Genomic DNA, 21434 nt, shown 5'->3' with positions numbered 1-21434 from the left:
GACAAAGCAAAAATTTAAAGTAATGTTTTAACAGAGATAATTTGAACATACTTTAATCTAAGATTTGATATTAATTAACAGAGAAAATATTTAATTATTTATTTATAAAAAAATCTAAAAAAATCAATTTTCAAGTTTAATAAAGAGTCCGACGATGAGATACAAAATTGTTTAAAGAATATGAGTCTCGATTAAGACTAATTAATAAATTTACATAAGATATTATTTCCTAACAATTGCTCATACCAATTTTCAACAGTGAGCCTTTTTACTATTTTGCATCGATAATATTAATATTTTATAGCTAAACGTTGATTTCAAAACATTGGCCCCACGTTGGCCAATGGCCAATTTAGCATAAAAAACAATAATAAATAATATAGCATATATTTTCATCAGCCCTTTAACATCTAAATTGCATTAAATCGCTGGTTAAGAGTAAAATTTATTGAAATTGAAGTTGGTATGATATTTAATATACATTATGCTACTGAGTTCTAACAAAAGAGTCTTCTGTTAAAATAAAATAAAGAGAAAAAAAGCACTTGGTATCCTAATTTATCAAATAATGTGATGTAGAGAGATTATATTTGCGTTAATAATATGCTCTAAATTTTGCATCGTCGTTGGTTTTTATGTAATATGAAATTAAATTATAAGCAAACCTACATGAAATAAAATGTCTCTTATGTTAGTCCACAGTTCACAGATATTTTGCCTTAGTGGTACAAAATGTTCAGTTTGGTTTTGCGTTTGCTGTGTGAAGAAAATAATAAATTAAAAATTATAGTCAATACATACAAATTTTTATAAATTAAATTTGTGCAAATAAAATAACCTGTCTCACAAGAAATGTAAAAACACAAAACTTAATATTTAATTAAGTAGGATTGATTGGAGTTAACAACGCATGCGACATCATAATATCGGTATATTTTACTGCTAATTAGAAACAAGTGCATTCTATTTAAATGCTAATCGAACAATTATTGTAGGTTATACTACAATAATATTCTATTTAGCCATTACTGTAGAAACACGCATTAAATGCATTAAAAATCAACATACATGCACAATCATAAAAGTTCTTCTGTTAAAATAAATAAAGAGAAAAAAAGCACTTGGTATCCTAATTTATCAAATAATGTGATGTAGAGAGTTATATTTGCGTTAATAATATGCTCTAAATTTTTGCATCGTCGTTGGTTTTTTATGTAATATGAAATTAAATTATAAGCAAACCTACATGAAATAAAATGTCTCTTATGTTAGTCCACAGTTCACAGATATTTTGCTTTAGTGGTACAAAATGTTCAGTTTGGTTTTGCGTTTGCTGTGTGTGAATAAATAATAAATAAAAAATTATAGTCAATACATACAAATTTTTATAAATTAAATTCGTGCAAATAAAAATAACCTCTCACAAGAAATGTATAAAAACCAAATTTATTTTAAGTAGGATTATTGGAGTTAACAACGCATGCGACATCATAATATCGGTGGTATATCATTATACTGCTAATTAGAAACAAGTGCATTCTATTTAAATGCTAATCGAACAATTATTGTAGGTTATACTACAATAATATTTATATTTAGCCATTACTGTAGAAACACGCATTAAATGCATTAAAAATCAACATACATGCACAATCATAAAAGTAGTTTCTCAATATATCGAATTTCAAAGACAATTTTGGTAATCGAGTATTTTGAGTAAAATTAGTTTGAGATACTATTTTATAAATATTAACATAAATATGTGCATATTTAAATTATTATCTAGAATACCGGGTAAATCTGACAACAATATCACTTATGCACCATTTATGTGATTATTTAATTCTTAACACCTCAACAAAAATCTAACTTTCAAAGAAAGATACTGTTAAATAAATTGATAATTTGATAATTTAGTTTAGCGCAGTTTTCTCAGAAATTTCTTGAAACCTGATGTATGATCGCAATACATTAAACAATTACAATTAGTATAAATAAAAAAATTAGGTGTATTATTTTAAATGTAATATTTTTCTTGTTCAAGTTAATAAAAAAAATATGACCAATTATATTATACGTTGATGCACTTAACTGCTAAAGAAAAGCCACGTAAATTATTCATGTGGAACCATGATAAAGATTATTAATTAAATTATGATAAATAAAATATTATTAATTAAAAAAACATGTAAACTCTACAATCAGATCATTTTAGTCAGATTCTTCCTTATAAGCTCCCTATAAGCATTCGATTCCAAGCCCTCCCCATTCCCAATGCATTTCTTTTAGGCCAAATATTGTGACATACCAAATAATATCAGCAAACAAATTAATATTTAAAATAAATGTTAATTCACGTAGAAATTCAGATCATTTTGGCTAGCCTCTTCCATATATATATCATGCAATTGATTCCCAATGCATTTCTTTTAGGCCAATAAATTATGTGACATACCAAAAAATATCAGCAAAGATTAGTATTTAAAAAAATGTCAATCCATGTAAATTCTATATTCAAACCATTTTGGCTATTCAAACCATTTTTGGCTATATTATTCCATATAAGCATCATGCAATCGACTCCCAATGCATTTCTTTTAGGCCAATAAATTATTGTCACACACCAAAAAATTTCAGCAAATAAATTAATATTTAAAATAAATGTCAATCCATGTAAATTCTATAATCAGATTATTTTGTTAGATTTTTTCATATAATTCTATATAAGAATCAAGCAATCGAATCCCAATGTATTTTCTTAGGCCTATAAATTATCGTGACATACCAAATAATCCCAGTTAATATCAAATTAACGTTATAAAATATTTTTTTAAAGAATGAGATTATGTTAGCTTCGATGATGAAACACGTAACAGTCAAGTTAATATTTATGATTATATCATATTAATGATAATGGCAACAATAATTACTCTTCATCGACTCGATGAACAAAGACTTTGATTTCCAAATGTGGGGGCGGTGGGTTGAATACGGGTTTTCCGTCTTTGATGTACTGTGCATATGGCAAACTGTAGATGGAATGGAAACCGAGCCTTTCTGAGATAAGGGCCGTAAAATGGCTCGTACAATCCACTCGCAACATTTCAACGGCGTGATCTTTAGCATATTCGCTGGAATAAAAGATAAATTATAATTAGAAATTAAATACATAATAGTGGGTCTTTTTTACCCTGGATACCACTTATTGATCCGCCTATAGAATAAAACACACCAGATAAAACATTTTAGAAATTCAACAAAAGCACATATTTCTACGATGATGCGAATTTTACTGAACATAGTTCGATAGTTGTTCGATATGTATTACATGTTGCAATGGAGTTCGTTTAGTTTTCAGAGTATAATTACTAACTAAATGTCAAATTAGACCTTTGTGTCCCCCTCTACACATATATAAAAAAATGCAACCAAATTAAACCGTAACTTTCGAGTTAATCGAAAAATCTAAATCAATCCTATCGATTTTTATATGTGTAATTTCATATCTCTAAAAATAGCTTACTTGTTTATTAGTACCCAAAATTGAATATACGATTTTGTATATTAAAGCAATATTATTCAAAACTATATCAATTTTTAATAAAACTAGTTGTGTATGGCATCGTGCCTTAAGGCAAACTGCTGGAACTTCCCGTACCGTAACATCCCGAAATATTAAATGTTTTCACATAGATTATTATAAATACTGTAACATTGTCTTATATTTATAATAGTTATATAAATACTGAATTACAAAGTATAAATTATTTATTTAAAATAAATAAGTAAGCTTTAGAACTTTAGCCAGAATTAAAATTAAAATCTGAATTATTTTCGATACACAAAAAAAATTGAAGTAATTTTTTTCCAAAAGCAATTATTTTGTCAAAACAAGCAGAAAGTTTTTTGAATCATTCAAATTAGATGATTAGTTTCAAAAACTTCTATTTTTTGCACATTTAGCCTGGTATCTCCGAAAAGGGTGGATTTGCCAAAAATCAGCACATCTCCCTATCAATAACAATCAAATATTTTTCGAATCATTCAAATCGGTTGTTTCATGCACCTAAAAACGTGGACGACAAATTGTATTCATACATACATACACACACATACACACACACTTCCATTTTTTCTGAGGTATGCCAACATGTTCAAAAACCTTCTTAACGTGAAAAAATGTAAAAAAATTCAATTTCGATTTTTGGACAATTACAATAACTTACCCAACGGGAATTTAAAATATCTCAAAAATAAATCAATAATCATTACTTTAAAAATAATTTCAAAGAATAATTCATTTGAAACACAGAAACACATAATAATTCATTATGTTTTTTGATTTTTTTTTTAAACGTTCGTTTATAGAATAGGCTGTTCCATTTTCAGGACAGTTAGCAAAAACACTCATTCCAATAAAGGGCACAAATTTTTAACATTTAACAATAAATTTTTGTAAGTAATTTTATAATTGATATAGAGAAATCACTCGGTCTGAATAAAATTAGAAAAACATATCAAATTTCATATCTTTTAGTATTACAGTGATTATTTTAATTAAAAATAATTATTTCGCTATCTTAGGATGAGCTTTTATAAAAAAGTACCAAAATCTGGTAGGGGTAGCTTGGCCCGTCATTTTGGGGATTGAAGAATATTTTTCATATGAAATTATTGATGTGAAAACATAGAGTTATAGCTAATACCGACGTTTCATTTAAGTTATTTATAATATTAAACATTGATTGATAATTTTAAATTCGACTCACGCCGTGGCATCAGTAAGCGCCCTGGCAATTCCTCTGCCTCGCCAATTGCTATCGACCGACAGTATTGATATGTTCAAAACACGTTGCACATCAGGAAATTGGCCAAAAACATTGGCTTCTTGGCTCACATGGTGCAGGAGGGCAAGAATCTTGGCGAATTTTGGATTTGCGCAGTCCTTGGATGGATCCGATATCGTAGCTGCATCCTAGATTAAAAAAATCATTTTATATAATAGAAGAAAATTATAATTAATAATTTTTTTTTACAAAAGTAAGATGAGTCAAAGTAGTCTAAATGCAGTTCATCACAATTGATCTTCAAAATTAACTTTGAAATCATATTGCGGTTGACATTCACGGTTTTACTTCCATGACAAGAATAATTATTCTTATATCATACAATTTTATAAACTTTGATCACATGGCAACAATTATAGTGTTATGGTATAATCTCAGGTATAATTAAACAAAAAAATGAATATATACATATAATTTATTCATTTCCAGATATTTCATTTCGCAATTGCATTGTATATTATAATCTCCATTCTATGAAATAATAAATTCTGATTTCAGGATATGAAAGTTGTTTTATTCGAATCAATCGGATTACTTAATAAATTGCATTCAATTGACATTTTGACATGCCTTTCTTATCATAGATTTTAATTTTTATTATATAAGAATAATTCTTAGAAATGATTAATGTTTGTTCATTGCTTTTTATCATCTCTGTAATCGCACGATTACAGGTTGTTGCTAACTCCGATTGCTTTCAGTAATATGAGTAATAGCAACTTAGGAAAATAAAAATTAAACCTTTGTATTTGAACTAAAATATTTATGTGTAATAATAAATTTAATAATTTTGCTTACTTCTCTTTCAGTAACACAGTTTATGACAACACCGACGAGCTCACCGCGTTCACTCACAGCCATTAAAGAAACTCCTTTTTTCATAGATGTCAATGCATATTCTTCTAGTTCTATACATCTGAAATAATAAAAAAAAATAAAAAATACAAAACTAGCACGACTCTGAATTCAAAATTTTGATTTATAGCGGACTATGCCAAAAATAAAAAATACTGGAGATCAAATGGCCACCGGTCTCACGTGTTGTTGGTCACCAGGAATAATTTTGGCCATTGCAAAAATATTGCTTTGACAATCCAAATTAGTGAAATTTTAGATTGCCAAAACATGTACTTCTTAAAAGAGTACAAAATTAAAATGTGACATAAACGTTTTTCATATTTTAATATGCATCGTTTTTAAAATATCGTTAGACTCCAAAACATATAATGATCATGCAGCTTAACCCTTTTCTTACACTTGGGGTCTACTGGACCCCAACGTTACCTTTCACGAGGTCGCCCATTTCCGAGCATTTTCAGACTTTTAAATTTATTCTACCTTCAAAGATTTATGCTGTAGCATTGTAAATAGATCAAAATTTATTTTCATTTTTTATAATTTCGTTGAAACACCGCTGGGGTCTCCTGGACCCCGTATGAGAAGCTTTAAATGCGAATTTCGAAGCAAAAATTGTAACTAATTTTCTTCTCAAACTAAACAACTAATCTTCTCTCTTTTTTATATATGTAGCAAATATATATTATTACATAAAAAATCTGGTGATTTTCAAAAACGTTACTGTTTAAAATCGGCTGCGCCTTAATTTGTCATGTTATAAAGATATCTCAGCCTGAAATTTGGAATATGATGCAGTAAATGAAGTCACAAATGAAACTTGTAATGTTTTCTTCGATAAAGTACTTCATATTAAAAATAATTTTTTGAAAGTTTTACTCTTAATTAAACCAATACTAAGAAATATAATTGTTACCAAAATTAACACCAACCATATTATATTTTTCATTACATATATAAAAAGTTAAATATTACAAGAAAGTACAACTTGCATGTGCTTGATAATAAAGTCAAATTAAAATACTATTAATCATACAATAAAGCAACACTCAGAAATTACTTTTATGAAAACTTAATTGTTATTAAGATTAATGTGTTTTGTCACTGCTATTTTCCTATTAATTAATACGCATTAGTTTAGTTGAAAGAATTAACAAGAGCGTTTAAAAATTTTCAATGCATTGTAAATTTATTTGAATCGTTATTGATAGTTTTTCGCAACCAAATAATAATTGAAGAATAAGAATAAATTAAAGTGCTATCAACAATACAAATGTAATATAGACTAAAGATAGTTAAAAGTATTTTACTTTAATTAATTTATTTACCACTGTGAAGATTATTGGCTTAGCTAATGGATTGGATATACAAAAAAACAATGATTACTCTTACTGTCAATTCCTCTCGCATGAATCGGTATCCCGTCAACCTTGAGGGACGATTTACAAGTTATTGTTAATTCAAGAGTTCAAGGGAAAGATAACGATAGATGATCACATTTAACACCTTAATAATTTTTGAAACAATAAAATAAATTGCGTTTGTAACTAGTAACTGTAACTTTCGTTATAAAATTTAATTAACACGGAAACACCATATCAAACAAAAATCAAAACTATCAAATCCAGAGTCAGGAACCTTTATTGGGCTTATAGAATATAATTCAAAATTAGCACTTGTAAACAAAATCTTACAACGATAATAAGAAATTTTTATATCTGGTCATATAAGACAGAGCTTTGGCGCTGCTGTAGCAAATCTAATCGGAATTGGTACTGCCCAATCAAAACTACTTAAAATGATGAGAGGTGCACCCTGGTACGTGAAACAATAGAACTCGACTCGATTAAAGACTTTTTAAAAACAAGATTCACTAATCATCATCATAAATAGAAATTCAACCCAATTCACTTGAACTCAGAATTTAGAAGACTTGAAAAATTATGGCCTATTAACTGGATCCAATAAATTCTATCTGATAGTAATCATCTACTGGGGTAACTACTACTATCTATAGTTATATTTAATTTATGTAAATTAAAATAACTCATAGGATGTAAATAATTGTTTGATTGTTATTGATAAGAAAAACTAATGGTGCATGGCATAGTGCTTTAAGGCAAATTGCTAGATCTCCCGTACCTTAATTAGATATTAGAGGAATATTAAATGCTAAATAGATTATTATAAACAATGTAACTTTCATTATTCTTATTAAAAAAAATAAACAAAACTTAATCAATCGGATTTAAAATGATATCTCTAATATTTCTAAATATTATATAAACCAATGAATTGCAAAATTAAGATTATTTATATGAACTTTAGCTGGAATTAGAATTAAAATCCGCTTTATTTTTCAATATTCAAAAAATATTTTTAAATTAAACATAAAATTAAAATAAAAAAAAAATCTTTCCTTAAAAGCAATCATTTCGTCAACACAAGCAGAATTTTTTTAAATCATTCAAATCGGACTGCCTTTGCCAAAATCTAATCACCGCTTCTCCTCATCATTACAAATCAAATGTTTTTTAGATTATTCAAATCGGTTGATCCGTTCCTTTAAGACCCTGACATATTTAGTACTTTTTGCTCCATATTTCCGAAGCCGCTGGACCTGTCTTCGTCAAAAACTAATCGCGATAGCCAAATCGCCCGATTTCAAAAGATTGCTGGTCACATCTCATGTCGCCTCATGTGTCTTCTATTTTCAATTAGTATCGTTAAAAATATCTACAAAATATTTATTACGAAATTTTTAGAAATGAATAAAAATTAACGTGAATAAAAATAGTATTGAAACAAAGGTGCAAATTAGCAATTATAAAAATAATATTCAGCAATTATTCATTATTCGATCAGCTGATAATTGATTATCTATTACGCAAAGACGTTTATAAATACCAGTTTAGCTCGAAATATGAATAATAATTAGTATTTAACGATTGCAATGCAAGTTCATACATATAATTAACCGTATGAATTAAACGCTTGCAGAATAAAGCATAATGCAAGCGATGTCTGCAAGAGAACCTTGAAATCGAGCACGCAGTGGCTGATGTCGATAATATTATGAAATGAGTGATCATTTCAATAAATCTGCGATCTGAAGTTCTAGGTCACCCTCATTATGCAGCCGGTATGAATTCTACGACCGTCTTGCTTGGTGCAGTTTACGGAAAACTAGTTTTGTAAATATGAAATAATAAAACTACTGCTGCCGTGACGAACAGATGATTGGCAAATCGATTGTCAAGTGCAAGGCGAAATCGCCCACACCAGATTTAGACTCATTATTGGTCTTGAAACTATGAAACTAGATATTTATGCATAATGAAGTGATTAATGAGAAATTCAGAGAAATTAAATTATTCGAAATGCAATTCATTTCGATACCAAAGTTTCTATGATACTTCTGAGTTTGCCAATTTCGATATCAAACATTAGTTTGACAATGAAATGCCTACTGATAATATTTGATGCTTTTTTCCAACAGTTACAATTATTTTTGCCTTTTCCATACTTTTTCTAATTTTCATTCCAAATTATTTTAACGTTTTTCTACACTAAGTATTTTATCATTACAATTATTTTCATATTATATTCTTTTTTTGATGCAATAATTATTATTTTCCAGATATGGGACTCAAATAAAAATTAACAAAACGTATATTTAAAGGATTTTTTTACCATCAGAAAAATCTCAAGATCTACAAGCCTTAAATAAACTATCTCAATATTATAACATTTTTTCCTCAAGTTATTGTATTAGATAATACTAATGTTAGGCTTAATCATAATTAAACAAGTATAATGTATAAAGTATAATGGGCTTAATATTGTTAATAAGTATGAAGTACAATGGGCTTAATATTGTTTTAGAGTTGTAGTTTACCCTAATTAATTCAATTCAGATAATTTATTTTCTGTAATTACTAAATTTAATCCTGTATCCGTAATATAAATATAAATAAATAAATAAATTGACAATTTCATTATGATTGATATTTCATTCATAATAAATGCATGTTTAAAATACTGACATAGCAAACTAGCTGATTTGATGCGGTCGTTTTTGCTTAATGTCTAGTTAAATATTAAACATAAAGGCTAAATTCACATATTTTTCTGTGGTATTAAAAAGATGTTTGTATGGTGAAAAATTCGAATGCAAACATTCGACATGAAAATTTCGGTGGTCCATGTTTTAAAGACTGACAACAAACATTAAAAAAATAACATTCAATACTCAACCCAAATATAAGGTATGCTAGGATATATTTTTAACGATACAATCTTCATTAAATAAAAAGTAATAAAACGAGGCCTAATTTAATGTGGTGGAATACAGAAATCTTAAAAGCCTTGGATTTGTAAATGGCAACCCATTCTGTCTCTATGTGATGAATCTACTATTACAAAGTCTATTTTCACTTGGAAACATATATTATATTTATATTTTCAAATAAAACACTGCTGCTTGACATGAGGATGTCCGAGGCGGATACCATCGAACCTCTAGTTCAAAATTCTGCTTTTTCCACTGTTTCATAAATACTTAATATTCTATTGAGCAACCGTGGAACTCAATGGAATATTAAAGCAAAACAATTTTAAATTTTTCGGAAGCTATTTTTGAATTTTGTAGTTCTTCATTTTGAGAAAAACATTAAGAATTGTTATTAAATTATTGTTAATATGTACTGTATTTGTTGTTATAAAATATATAAAAACTAATTAGGCTTCAAATATGAATACTAATGATCAAAAAATCTTTATAAAGTTGATTTAAAAATATGAGTTGAAAGTATATGCTTCAATGTTATCTAAAATAATGTACATAAAGAGTTATCTTTATCGATACGACTTTAAAACCACAAATAATTTAAAAGTTTCAATTATGATTATTAATGGCATTCTAATAATGTCCAAGCAATATGACAAAGAAAGGTGAATACATTAATTTCATATAAAAATCATATAATACTTTTAGACTATAATGAAGTTTATGATTATTTACCACATAACTAAGTCTTATCGTTTGTAAACTAATTGTAACTGCTCAATCAATCACTTCTGAAGTCAATAAAAAGTCGTAAATTTACTACCGCGATGATTAATAACATTGATAATACTTTAATGTCGAACATTTCAATGCGAATAAAAATATCTTCAAACGTTTCTTGAAAGTTTATTTCGACTTCGTTTTATTTCACTGCCCTTTAGACCATGAACCTCACAAAACATGTTTTTTATTTCACTCGAGATTGAGCCATCATTATTCAAAATATGCGGAAATAATAAAGGTCTGCAAAAAGTGTCATATATAAAATTTAAACAAACTATTAGGGACTATTGATTAGGTATTAGTAAAAAAATTCAAGGGCATCTATTTTAAAATATACCTTGATTAATTTTTTAATGTTATTTGAATAAACAAAATGAATTTGTTGAATTATGAGATTCGTGTTATAAAAAATATATAAATTCTCGTAAAATTTCAGTAATACCTTCGTTTGAAATTTTAAAGAATTTTTTTTAACTCATTCGCAAACTGAAGTTGATTTATTTAATACGATCAATTTTGAAAATGTCATTTCGTCTCATTTAATTCCGTAGGAGAAGAAGTTTGTTTTCGCGACAAAAACTGATTTGATAATTTCATGTTTTCTCGACGTTTCAAATTAATCCGAATCTGAGGTGATGTGACCCCATGAAAATTTTCATTAGTCAGATTATTTAATTATTATAGAGTAATAATAATTAGTTTTGAAATAAAGTATAAACTTGCAAAAAAGATTCTACCTTTAATTTTACAATAATCTAGTAAGAATCTGGTGCAAACCTAATAAGCATCCACCTGGAATCCAATGAGAATTCAGCACAGAGTATAAGATGATTCTAATAAGAGACCAATAAGAATAACTGAAGAAAAATTCGAAAGTAAACTAAAAGAACTAACGTAAAATAGTAGTGCTAGTAAATAAATAAATTCAACAAAATTTTGAATTATGGGCTGCGTTTTTAGGACATACAAGAGCGTATTTGTGCATTATAATTAATATAATTACAAATATTATAAATGTGTTTAAGAGATATCAATTGGAAATTGCATAGATCAGTTTTTAGAAAGAAACAGTTTTTTTTAAATAGCCCAACTTCAATTTTGATTGATCAAATCAATTATTACACATGTCGGGAAATTCATGCAAGTTGTCACTTACATCTTTTTGCCTCATTGTAGCTTTGAATTAACATCCGCTTGTTAAAAATAAATGAATGATGAAAATATATATTGCAAGTGATATTTGAACCGTTTACATCAAAAATTCATTAAAACTAGTTACTGCTGCAATTAAATATAAACTCGCACAGTTTCATCATATTTATTAACAAATATTAGAATATAAAGCAACCGCTTCTCTTATACTATTTCCCTCGCATTGTGTTTTCAAATTCTTTGGTAAATAATTTAAATATTAATGAAATCGATCATATTAATAAGAGAGTAATTTTGATAATTAGATTACTTAAATTGACTTGTTTAATTAATCAAAAGCTATAACAGTATAATAATAATATTATTTTCATATGAAAATGGCTACCCAAGTAATAATAATAAACCATTTTTAATAATATCCTAATCCTTTTGGTAATAAATGGAAGAAATAAATAGCAATGATATCGTTATATATGGAGAAATGAGAAATGGAGCATATATGGCGTAGATAAATTGATAGTACTCCACAACTTCTATGCTAGATCAAATCTACTATCAAAAAATTCCGCCAATTTATCTTTGCTTAATTTATATGAAAATTCGACATCAGAACTGCTTGATGTCGGAATTGGCCATGGCTGGGATCGAAAGAGCCACTGGACTAGTTTGTGCTATCCCACGTCCGAACTGATTACGCCACCACTGGGCACATATGTATGAAAAATATGACAATTTTTCCCAATAATGACAAGAGTTATAATTTTCACTTACCGGTCATCTTCTTTCGATAGCAGGCCCATGTTAACATTGAGCGGTTCGTCCCTGAAGAAGTATTTCCTGAGGTGTTCCAGTGCTCGTTCGTGATGTTCAACTGTCAAAGGCTGAATACTGTACGCCTCTGTGGTGATGGCGCCAGAGACGGACTCCATCCTTTTTGTAAGGGCGTGCCCGGCAGGCTGCTGTTCTCGGGACTCATTCTGTATTCCACCAGGTGACATTATGGACAAACTTGCCAAATTTGTGGGCAGTGCGTCTCCCAGCTATAACAGAGATTAATTTTTTATAAGCAAAAATTGAACTGATTTTATTTCTCATCATCCAATAGGGAAAAACCAGTGAAATGGCAAGAGTTGAATGTAATAAATAAAAGTATACGTCGATGTCTTTTGTTGATGTTCAATGTTCTACAAATAACTTGAATCAAGTAAAATTGTAAAACTATGTGCATTTTCTAGAAAATGAAGCAGAATAAAGTAAATTAATGAATTAATTTCTTGCAGTGTTTTTTTTTATTTTTTGGAGGTGAAATGTATGTCTATTTAATTGATATTTACTGTTTTTGTTAAGTGTCTGTATTGGGGTAATCTCTCTTTGCCATGGGGGTAATATCAACTTAGATAAAAATAATTTGGGGTAATGACTAAAAATGTTTGTCGACCGCTGATCTGATACTATAGATAAAATATTTTGAATATCTAAACTAAAAATATTTATATATGAATATATTTATTTATTTTTCTAAATTATCTTGGTTATTAAAAAAATAGTTTTATGGGAGAAGTGACTAACTAACTTATTATTATTAAAAATATTAAATACATAAATCAATACCGGATATAGAAGAAATCATTTATTATACCTATTACTTATACCTAGTACCAAGTACTTCAAATTAAATTAATTATTAAGGTTATTTATATACAAAAATTAATTATTCTAGTTATATTTTTAATATTCTTTTTGAAATACTATAATAGACATAACTCAATAATAACTATTCTATATATAGTTTTATGTCTATTTTCAAGAATTTGTTTGAAATGTGATTTCTTGTTCGAGTAATAAAATATCTATTTTTGCAATATTGAATATTGAAACAAAACTGTGTTCGAAAGATCGAATACTAAAATATAAAATATAAATAGCCAGTAATTTTTGAAGTAATTAAAATATGAAATTCCGTTAAGTTTTTGATGGATTCATAAAAGATATATCACTTTAATAATTGATCTTAGAATTATGCAATTTTTTTTGTACGATAATAATAAGAAAAATATAATAATATAATAATAAGAAAATAATTGCAATGTGAACTAATAATCACCAGAATTAAGTTTTATTAAAATTTTTATTAATTTATTCTGCACATGTGTTCTTAAAATTTTAATATAATATGGACGAAGAATATAAATTCTTAGAGTTGAAGTAATTTTGGTAGACTTTACACGTAGTTATCAGTTTAATCTAATTACACTTTTAATTAAATTAAATATAAGAACTCAAATATTAGTCTAGAATTTGTAAGAAATTCTTGAAAAATAAAATATGCAAAACAAAATTCAAAATGTAACATTTGAGTTTTTTTATTGATATGAACTATTTTTTGCATTTTAAATAAAATATAGAGATCAGATCACACAGAACATTAGTTCAAAATTTGATGATCGTTATTATTTATCATCAAAAAGCCTTCGATCAAAATAGAAAATCAACAAACAGATAAATATAAAGTTTTAATAAACATCAAGAAGCAACATCAAATAGAACTCGAGAGCAATAATATAGAGATATTCGTTGGTTTCCGAATAGAATAAATGTTTTGGATAATCTCCAAAGAAGCTGAATTAATATTAGTATCAAATGTTTATATTAGAAAATATATGTCCCACATTTAATTACTCGTGGATACAAAAATTGTAAACAACTTCTAAAACATGAAAACCATTTGCTCAATAAAAACTATCGACAGCCTGTTTTGGCGTCTGGTCAAAATCAATCACAATCTGAGTATTATATGGAACAACAGTTGATATATATTTAAAACATTATTATCAAATTTATATAATTTATTTTCTATATTATGCGCTTGAAATAATTTATATATAAATTTTAATCGATACCAACAGTTATTTAATTGATGACGCATTTAAACAAATTATTAGGCTGAAGAGTTTCATTTTCAAGCAAATATTATTACGTAATTTATATACATATTGAACGGCGATATATTTATAATATGTTGATATGATATAATGATTTTTTCTACATATTTTTAGTAGTTTTAGTAAAATTTTCGCAAATTTAGTCGGCCATAGTTGGCGACTCTATAGTACCAAGAGATTATTTTCTAATCAAATCAATTTAAGACTAAATTGTTTAAAATTTATTTTCATTTCTTTAATTATTTTGCATATATATAATATGTACCTGTTAATAATCTTCAGAAAAATAAATAAATACTTGATCTGGTTTAAATACATTCGTATCTATGGAGAGTAGGTATATATTATTATTTTAATAATAATATTTAAATGTTTACAAATCGTTTCGAATGTGAGTATTTGTACTTGGAAATGAGTTTTGAATTACAATTATGACAAATCATAAATCGCGATAGACAATTCTTTTGGAGTTAATATTATTAACAATTACTAACAAACACGGTTATTAAAAAATTATTAGTTTTATGGGCGAAGTGACTGACTAATGAAACTTTACTAACAACTTATATAATGTTAGGCATGGTACTATCTATAAAAATGAATAAGAAAAACAAAATTAGAAAATAAAAAGTAAAAGATTCGATCATATCAAATAAAATAAATTTAATATTGCACTGATATCATAACGCATTAAATATAAATAAACAAAAAATGTTTTTTTAAAGAACTAAAGATTAAATCAGCATTCATTAATTTTAGACCACCCCCATTAACTCCAATACAAAAACAGTTTTTAAACAACTTCTAAATCTGATATTTCTATATTACGAAAGTAATTAAAATTGGTAGCAAAAATATTTGTTAAATCCAGAATAAATTTTTATCTCATTTACGTAAGTCCATATTATATATTTGTATTTCATGTCAATAATAAGATGACCATTATCTGGTATTGAAGACCTCTGTTTGGTCTTCGCTTAAAATCGCACTCTTGTGTTAACTCCTTATATAAATAATATTTAACAAACAATTAAAATGCATATGTTTTACGAAAACATATTTCGAGATACTTAATATTGTGTGTAAAATTTTATGTCATCAAGAGATCTACTATTTGGATTATAAAGAAACTCCAAAGATCAAAATACTAAGAAAATTAGTATCTAAGGTTGTAGTTTGTACAAACAAATATTTTATTTTAAACTTTATCGTATTTGCATAACATTATTATACGACTGGCATCATTGTTGCATTCGTGAAAACGTAGAATAAATGTTTATGACTTTATTGATTTAAAACGTCATTTAGTGAGCAATAAAACTCTGATATTGACAGTTTAATAACGTGATTGATTCGATAAAATTAATAGCCGTAAAACTCTTTTGGCACCTTTATTTGGGGCATTTCAGTTACTGATATTAAACAAATTGTGTTCTAAAATTAAAATTTAAATGTAGGAAACTCTGTATATGGCTAGTTTGTAAATAAGAGGCTAAATAAAATTTAAAAAAAAATTAAACAAGTTGTGATATGTATCCAAAATGACTTAAAAATGTTCGTTTCGACATCAATATTAGTTAATAATTTTATAATTTATTATAATAAAAAATAGTCACATAGAATAAATTTTTACTAATGTTTGTACCATGTGAAAGCTATAATCATCTTGAAATGAAAGCTATAATCATCTTTATAGAAGAAATCTTTATATTTTTTGATCAAGGAAAGCTATAATTATCAACGGCGGTTTTCAAAAAAGGAAAGCAACCCTGAAAATCTTTATATTTTTTGATCAAGGAAAGAGTACTACTATAAAAAATAATTAAAGAGATATAGTTACAAAAAGGAGAGTATTTTGATATAACTACTAGTATTTTCGGATAGTATCACTTTAGCAGAGAAAACATTACTAGATAAGGAGAAAAACGATCTTTAGATCATTTTATATATTTACAGGTACTTGTGCTGGAACCAATAAAAATCAGTCTTTTTTAACTTCCCTTAGGGTAAGTTTTTGTAATCCTCCAAAAATCAAAATTGAAAATTTTTGCATTTCTTCACGTTTTGAAGTTTTCTCAGCATTATGGCTTACCTCAGAATTTTTTTTTTGAATATATAAAATAATTCAAACTTTAATTTTAGTTCTAGCTAAAGTTTAATAGCTTACTTATGTACTTCAAATTATTAGTTTTAACTTTGCTATTTAGTTTATATAATTCTTATACATATTAAACAATGCCCTTAATTTTGAATTAAATTGATTAAATTCTGTTTATTCACTTGCCTGTGAAGATATAAGTTAAAATATTCATAATAATCTATTTGAAAACATTTAATATTCCTCGAATATTTTATTACCGTACGGTAAGTTCCAGCAATTTGTCTTAGGCCACGATGCCATACACTACTAGTTATTTTAGGCTTTGGATGTAGATATGTTTAAGTAATGTTCTACATATCAAAGTTTCAAAATACGAATTTTACTATAAATTAATTCTATAAAAATCGTTTAAAAAAATAATTTATAAGATATAATTTGGGTTAGTATTATTAACACAATCATGGTAAGTAGATAAGCATATTTTATATCATTTTGTAAATCATCATAATGGAATTGATAAAAATAATTACATTATTATATCAGTCCCATTCTAGAATTGTTTGAAATAACAAATGAGTTACCAAAAAAACATTAAGTTTAAAAATAAGGTCCATACCGTATATCTAGATCTAAGATCTTGAGACGCCTTTTCAAAACTCTCTCCATCTTTAATATTCATAACAGAGGGTTGCATTTGCACTGCCATTTTGATATTTTTTCTCAAAAGCACCTCAAATTGAAAATCACAAGTATAAACCTTTTCTTGTAACCACTTACACCACAAAATGCGAATTTTTTGTTATTTATGCGAAATTGAAATTTTCTCTCGATATTTGAATAGAGATAGATTGGAATCACTTTCTTAAAAATTTCGTTTGCAATTAATTTGGATTCGACCCGCAAACTCGAATAGATGAAGCGAAACTGTACCTCGTATTTGGTACATGCTTGTTTTTATACGTTCGTCCATGTGTTGGTGATCATTGTAAATGTGTGCGTCTTCTGATATGTACATATTTATATAAACGACGACATTTACATACACATATTCTTCAATAGTGGAAGCGACCGAGGGACCGACGTACGCAATTTGACACAGGATATTGTTTATAATGGTCTTATACTACTTATCAATAAAACCTTGAAGTTTAATAAAAAATTGAATTATGTGATCAAGATGGAATTAAGTTGCCGGAAAAAATGGAACAATGATGCACGCCATGCTTCTAGATCTATCACGAGGGGGCTGTGGAAAATTTTTAATACCATCATCACGCCATCTTATGCATAAAATAATTTCTAACTAGTGGAGTATGGCATCGTGCCTTAAGGCAAATTGCTAGTACTTCCCAAATCGTAACAAAATGATCGAGGAATATTAAATGTTTTCAAATAGATTATAATAAATATTGTAACATTGTCTAACATTTATAAAAATTATATAAACTGAATTGCAAAGTTAAAATTTTTCATTTAAAGTATATAAGTGAGCTTTAGAACTTTAGCAGGAATTAGAATTAAAATCTGAATTATTTTCGATATACAAAAAAAAAATTTTTGAAAAAAAAAATTAAATTTTTTTTCCCAAAAGCAATTTTTTGCCAACACAAGCAGTAAGTTTTTTGAATCATTCAAATCGGATGCTTAGTTCTCTCAAAAACTGCCATTTTTTGTACATTTAGCTCCGTATCTTCGAAACGACTGGCCAAAAATTAATCAGCACATCTCCCAGAGAAATCTTTTAAATAAAAATAAATAAAAGCAGAAAATTACATAGCTACACCAAATACAAGAAACAATTCAAAATGTATTTTGTACTTTTAAACAAAGTTACAAAATGAATTCAAAATTTGATAATTAAGTACAAATTCTCAAAAGCTAATATGCAACTACAATTGGGTGTTTTTAATTTTTCGTAAGATAAGTTATTGCAATCGTCCAAAAAACAAAAAATGAAAGTTTTTGCAGAACTTCACGAGATTTTTATTTTAAAAAAACAATATCACGATTCCATAATCACTTGGATAAATATTTATATTTAATATAATTACGATATTTTTAAGAAAATAATCTATAACACGTACAGAATGTAAAAATGTTATGAATTGCATTCACCAAAATTTCATTAAAAATAAGTTAACTTTATTTGAATTAAACTCAGTGAGAATAAGAATAAACCCAGAATTTATATTATTTATAATGAAAATATTATATTTATATTAAATGCCCAAGGAAAATTAATATGACCAAGGAAATAGGTCCATACTTTGACATTTTTGAATTGTGTCCTTTATGGCTGTTTTCCATTTTTGCATAATATATATACAAAGTCTTTTTAATAAATGTAGAGAAAACACTGTTCAGAATAGGGCCCATAAAACGTAAGAAAATAGAAGCAAGTCACAGGTTTTAGAAAAAAATATATAGAAGTCAATTATGATCCAACATTATTAAACACAATGTTAATAAAATCTTTATATGAATTTAATTTAAACATTATATATTTCCAAATATAAATAAAATCTTATATTATGTCTAGGTCGCCCAGTCTAATATGTGCGCTTGCGTATTTCTATTCTTCATTATAATATTTACTACCCATATATTTTTATTTTTCCTCTACCAGCGAAGATTTGTTGCCATTTGTTTGATAGCATATTGGATTTGTTTGCAGTAATTAAAACTTAAAACACAAATAATCGAATATTTGTTTGCTATTGAGCAAAACATCCAAAAACGAATGTTAGAAATCATGATTGCATTTGAATTAATTGAATGATCGAACAGAGTATTCAATTTATGTAAGTTTGTTATAACAATAATGAAACTTTTATTTATTTCGCTTAATCGTCTGTTTTTCTTTTAAAAATTTTAATTTTACAGAACTGATACCAAATATTGTGAATGAATAGAAGGTACTGTAAATAGGTAATTAGTAGTTGTGTGTAATAGCTATTATTTTTTATCTATTCGTCATAACCGTTTATCACTGTCAATTCGTCATCATAACTGCTACTCGGGTATTTAAAACTAATTATAAGATATGAACAACACAATCTTATTATTAGTATTTTTCATTCATTTGCCCGTCAGTTTGTCTTTACAAAGATACAACAATAGTATCACAACCAATTTTTTTATAAACCTAGAAAAATTCTTGTAATTCTAGACAGTTAGTTAAAGGTAAGGAAATTAAGATACAGTAAAAATAAGTCTTATGAAAAATATTTAAAAACTGGAATTTTTATCTAAAAATATATGACTTTGAGGTAATTAAGACATAACATTTCCTAAATTATGCTTTAAGGTTTTAACGTTTATATTAAACCTTTCGACTCGAATGCCACAAAAATCGGCAAAATTCATATAAATCTCAGAACTCGCGGGTGGAAAGTTTTGAATCATTCCAATTTATTTAGTTGTAAATTAGTAAATTTTTATTTTATCAATGAACAGTAGAATAGATGACTAACTTATTAAATACTAATAATTAGTGTTCTGCCCAAAGGCAGGTTCATAGTGTGCGAGCATCGCAAATCATTAATTTTCTTCCCCACCCCTGGTTATTATAATTATTATTATTCTCATTTTCAATTTTCTGCACCAGCGTTTCCCGGCACTGTACTTCGGCTTTCAGATTTCTGTATTTTCTCATTTTGGGGTAAATCATCAATCATCTGCATTCTTCTTTTTTATATTTCTTACAGTCCTTATATTTTACCTTTATGTAGCAGATCCTTTTTTGCGATATGGGCCCGATAGTTTTCTTTTCTTTTTCCAATCGTTCCCAGTAGAATTTTTCTTCTTCCTTTCCATTTATCGATGTGTAGGACAATGTCAGTAAATTATTTTAGTTCATTATACGAGCCTTCGATATAATAAATTTTCCTCGAAAAGTTTGCATAATTTATTCTTGTTGAATTATATATTTTTAAAATATATTATATGAATTAATATATTTTTAAGCACCAAAAATTTGGCAAATAAAATATTACTAGTGCATTGATTAAACTATGATTAAACGCGGCAAACGTTAATTTTAATAATAATCTAGGTAAATAAATAGGGTTTTAACTCAAATTTTATTTCGAATAAATTAAAAATGGCTGTAATACCCACAAAACGTCTTAAAAATTTCTAATTAACAACTAATAAAAACTTTGCTTTGAACGTCATTTCGTCCAGTATTTCTTCCACATGTTACTTCCAGTGAACGGAATTATTCTTTGAACCATCAAGTTCATTTCGAATTTCTCGTGGATAACCCAACAGAACAACCTATTCCGTAGTGCGTCATCAGGGACACGGGCATGCAACAAGTGGAAGCGCACATCAACGACCTACGACAAGTGTAGACGACACAGACGCCGATCTACATAACCATAAACACTTTAGAAGATGACCTGGAGCTACGTGAAATTTTAGAAAAGAACACTTGTAAAATATCTAGTAAGCACATCGGAAAT

General features: G+C 27.1%; 1 protein-coding gene across 1 annotated transcript; it reads right to left on the bottom strand.

The window, feature by feature from the left end:
• Window positions 1-683: 683 nt before the first annotated feature.
• Window positions 684-17892, bottom strand: LOC113384948 (dopamine N-acetyltransferase-like). Its single transcript, XM_026622728.1, has 6 exons — window positions 17585-17892; window positions 12697-12965; window positions 5646-5763; window positions 4770-4975; window positions 2931-3131; window positions 684-756 (listed from the first exon to the last, which is right to left on the bottom strand). The coding sequence occupies exons 1-6, from the start codon at window positions 17672-17674 to the stop codon at window positions 720-722; spliced, it is 921 nt and encodes a 306-aa protein (XP_026478513.1). The 5' UTR covers window positions 17675-17892; the 3' UTR covers window positions 684-719.
• Between the last annotated feature and the right edge of the window lie 3542 nt (window positions 17893-21434).

Source organism: Ctenocephalides felis, unplaced genomic scaffold (genome assembly GCF_003426905.1).
Source record: "Ctenocephalides felis isolate EL2017-DRISC unplaced genomic scaffold, ASM342690v1 CF-g0.4_SCAFFOLD_03571, whole genome shotgun sequence".
In the NCBI taxonomy this organism is placed as follows: Eukaryota; Metazoa; Arthropoda; class Insecta; order Siphonaptera; family Pulicidae; genus Ctenocephalides; species Ctenocephalides felis.
The sequence above is the reverse complement of the archived record's forward strand: the minus strand, read 5'-3'. Positions and strand labels throughout refer to the sequence as shown.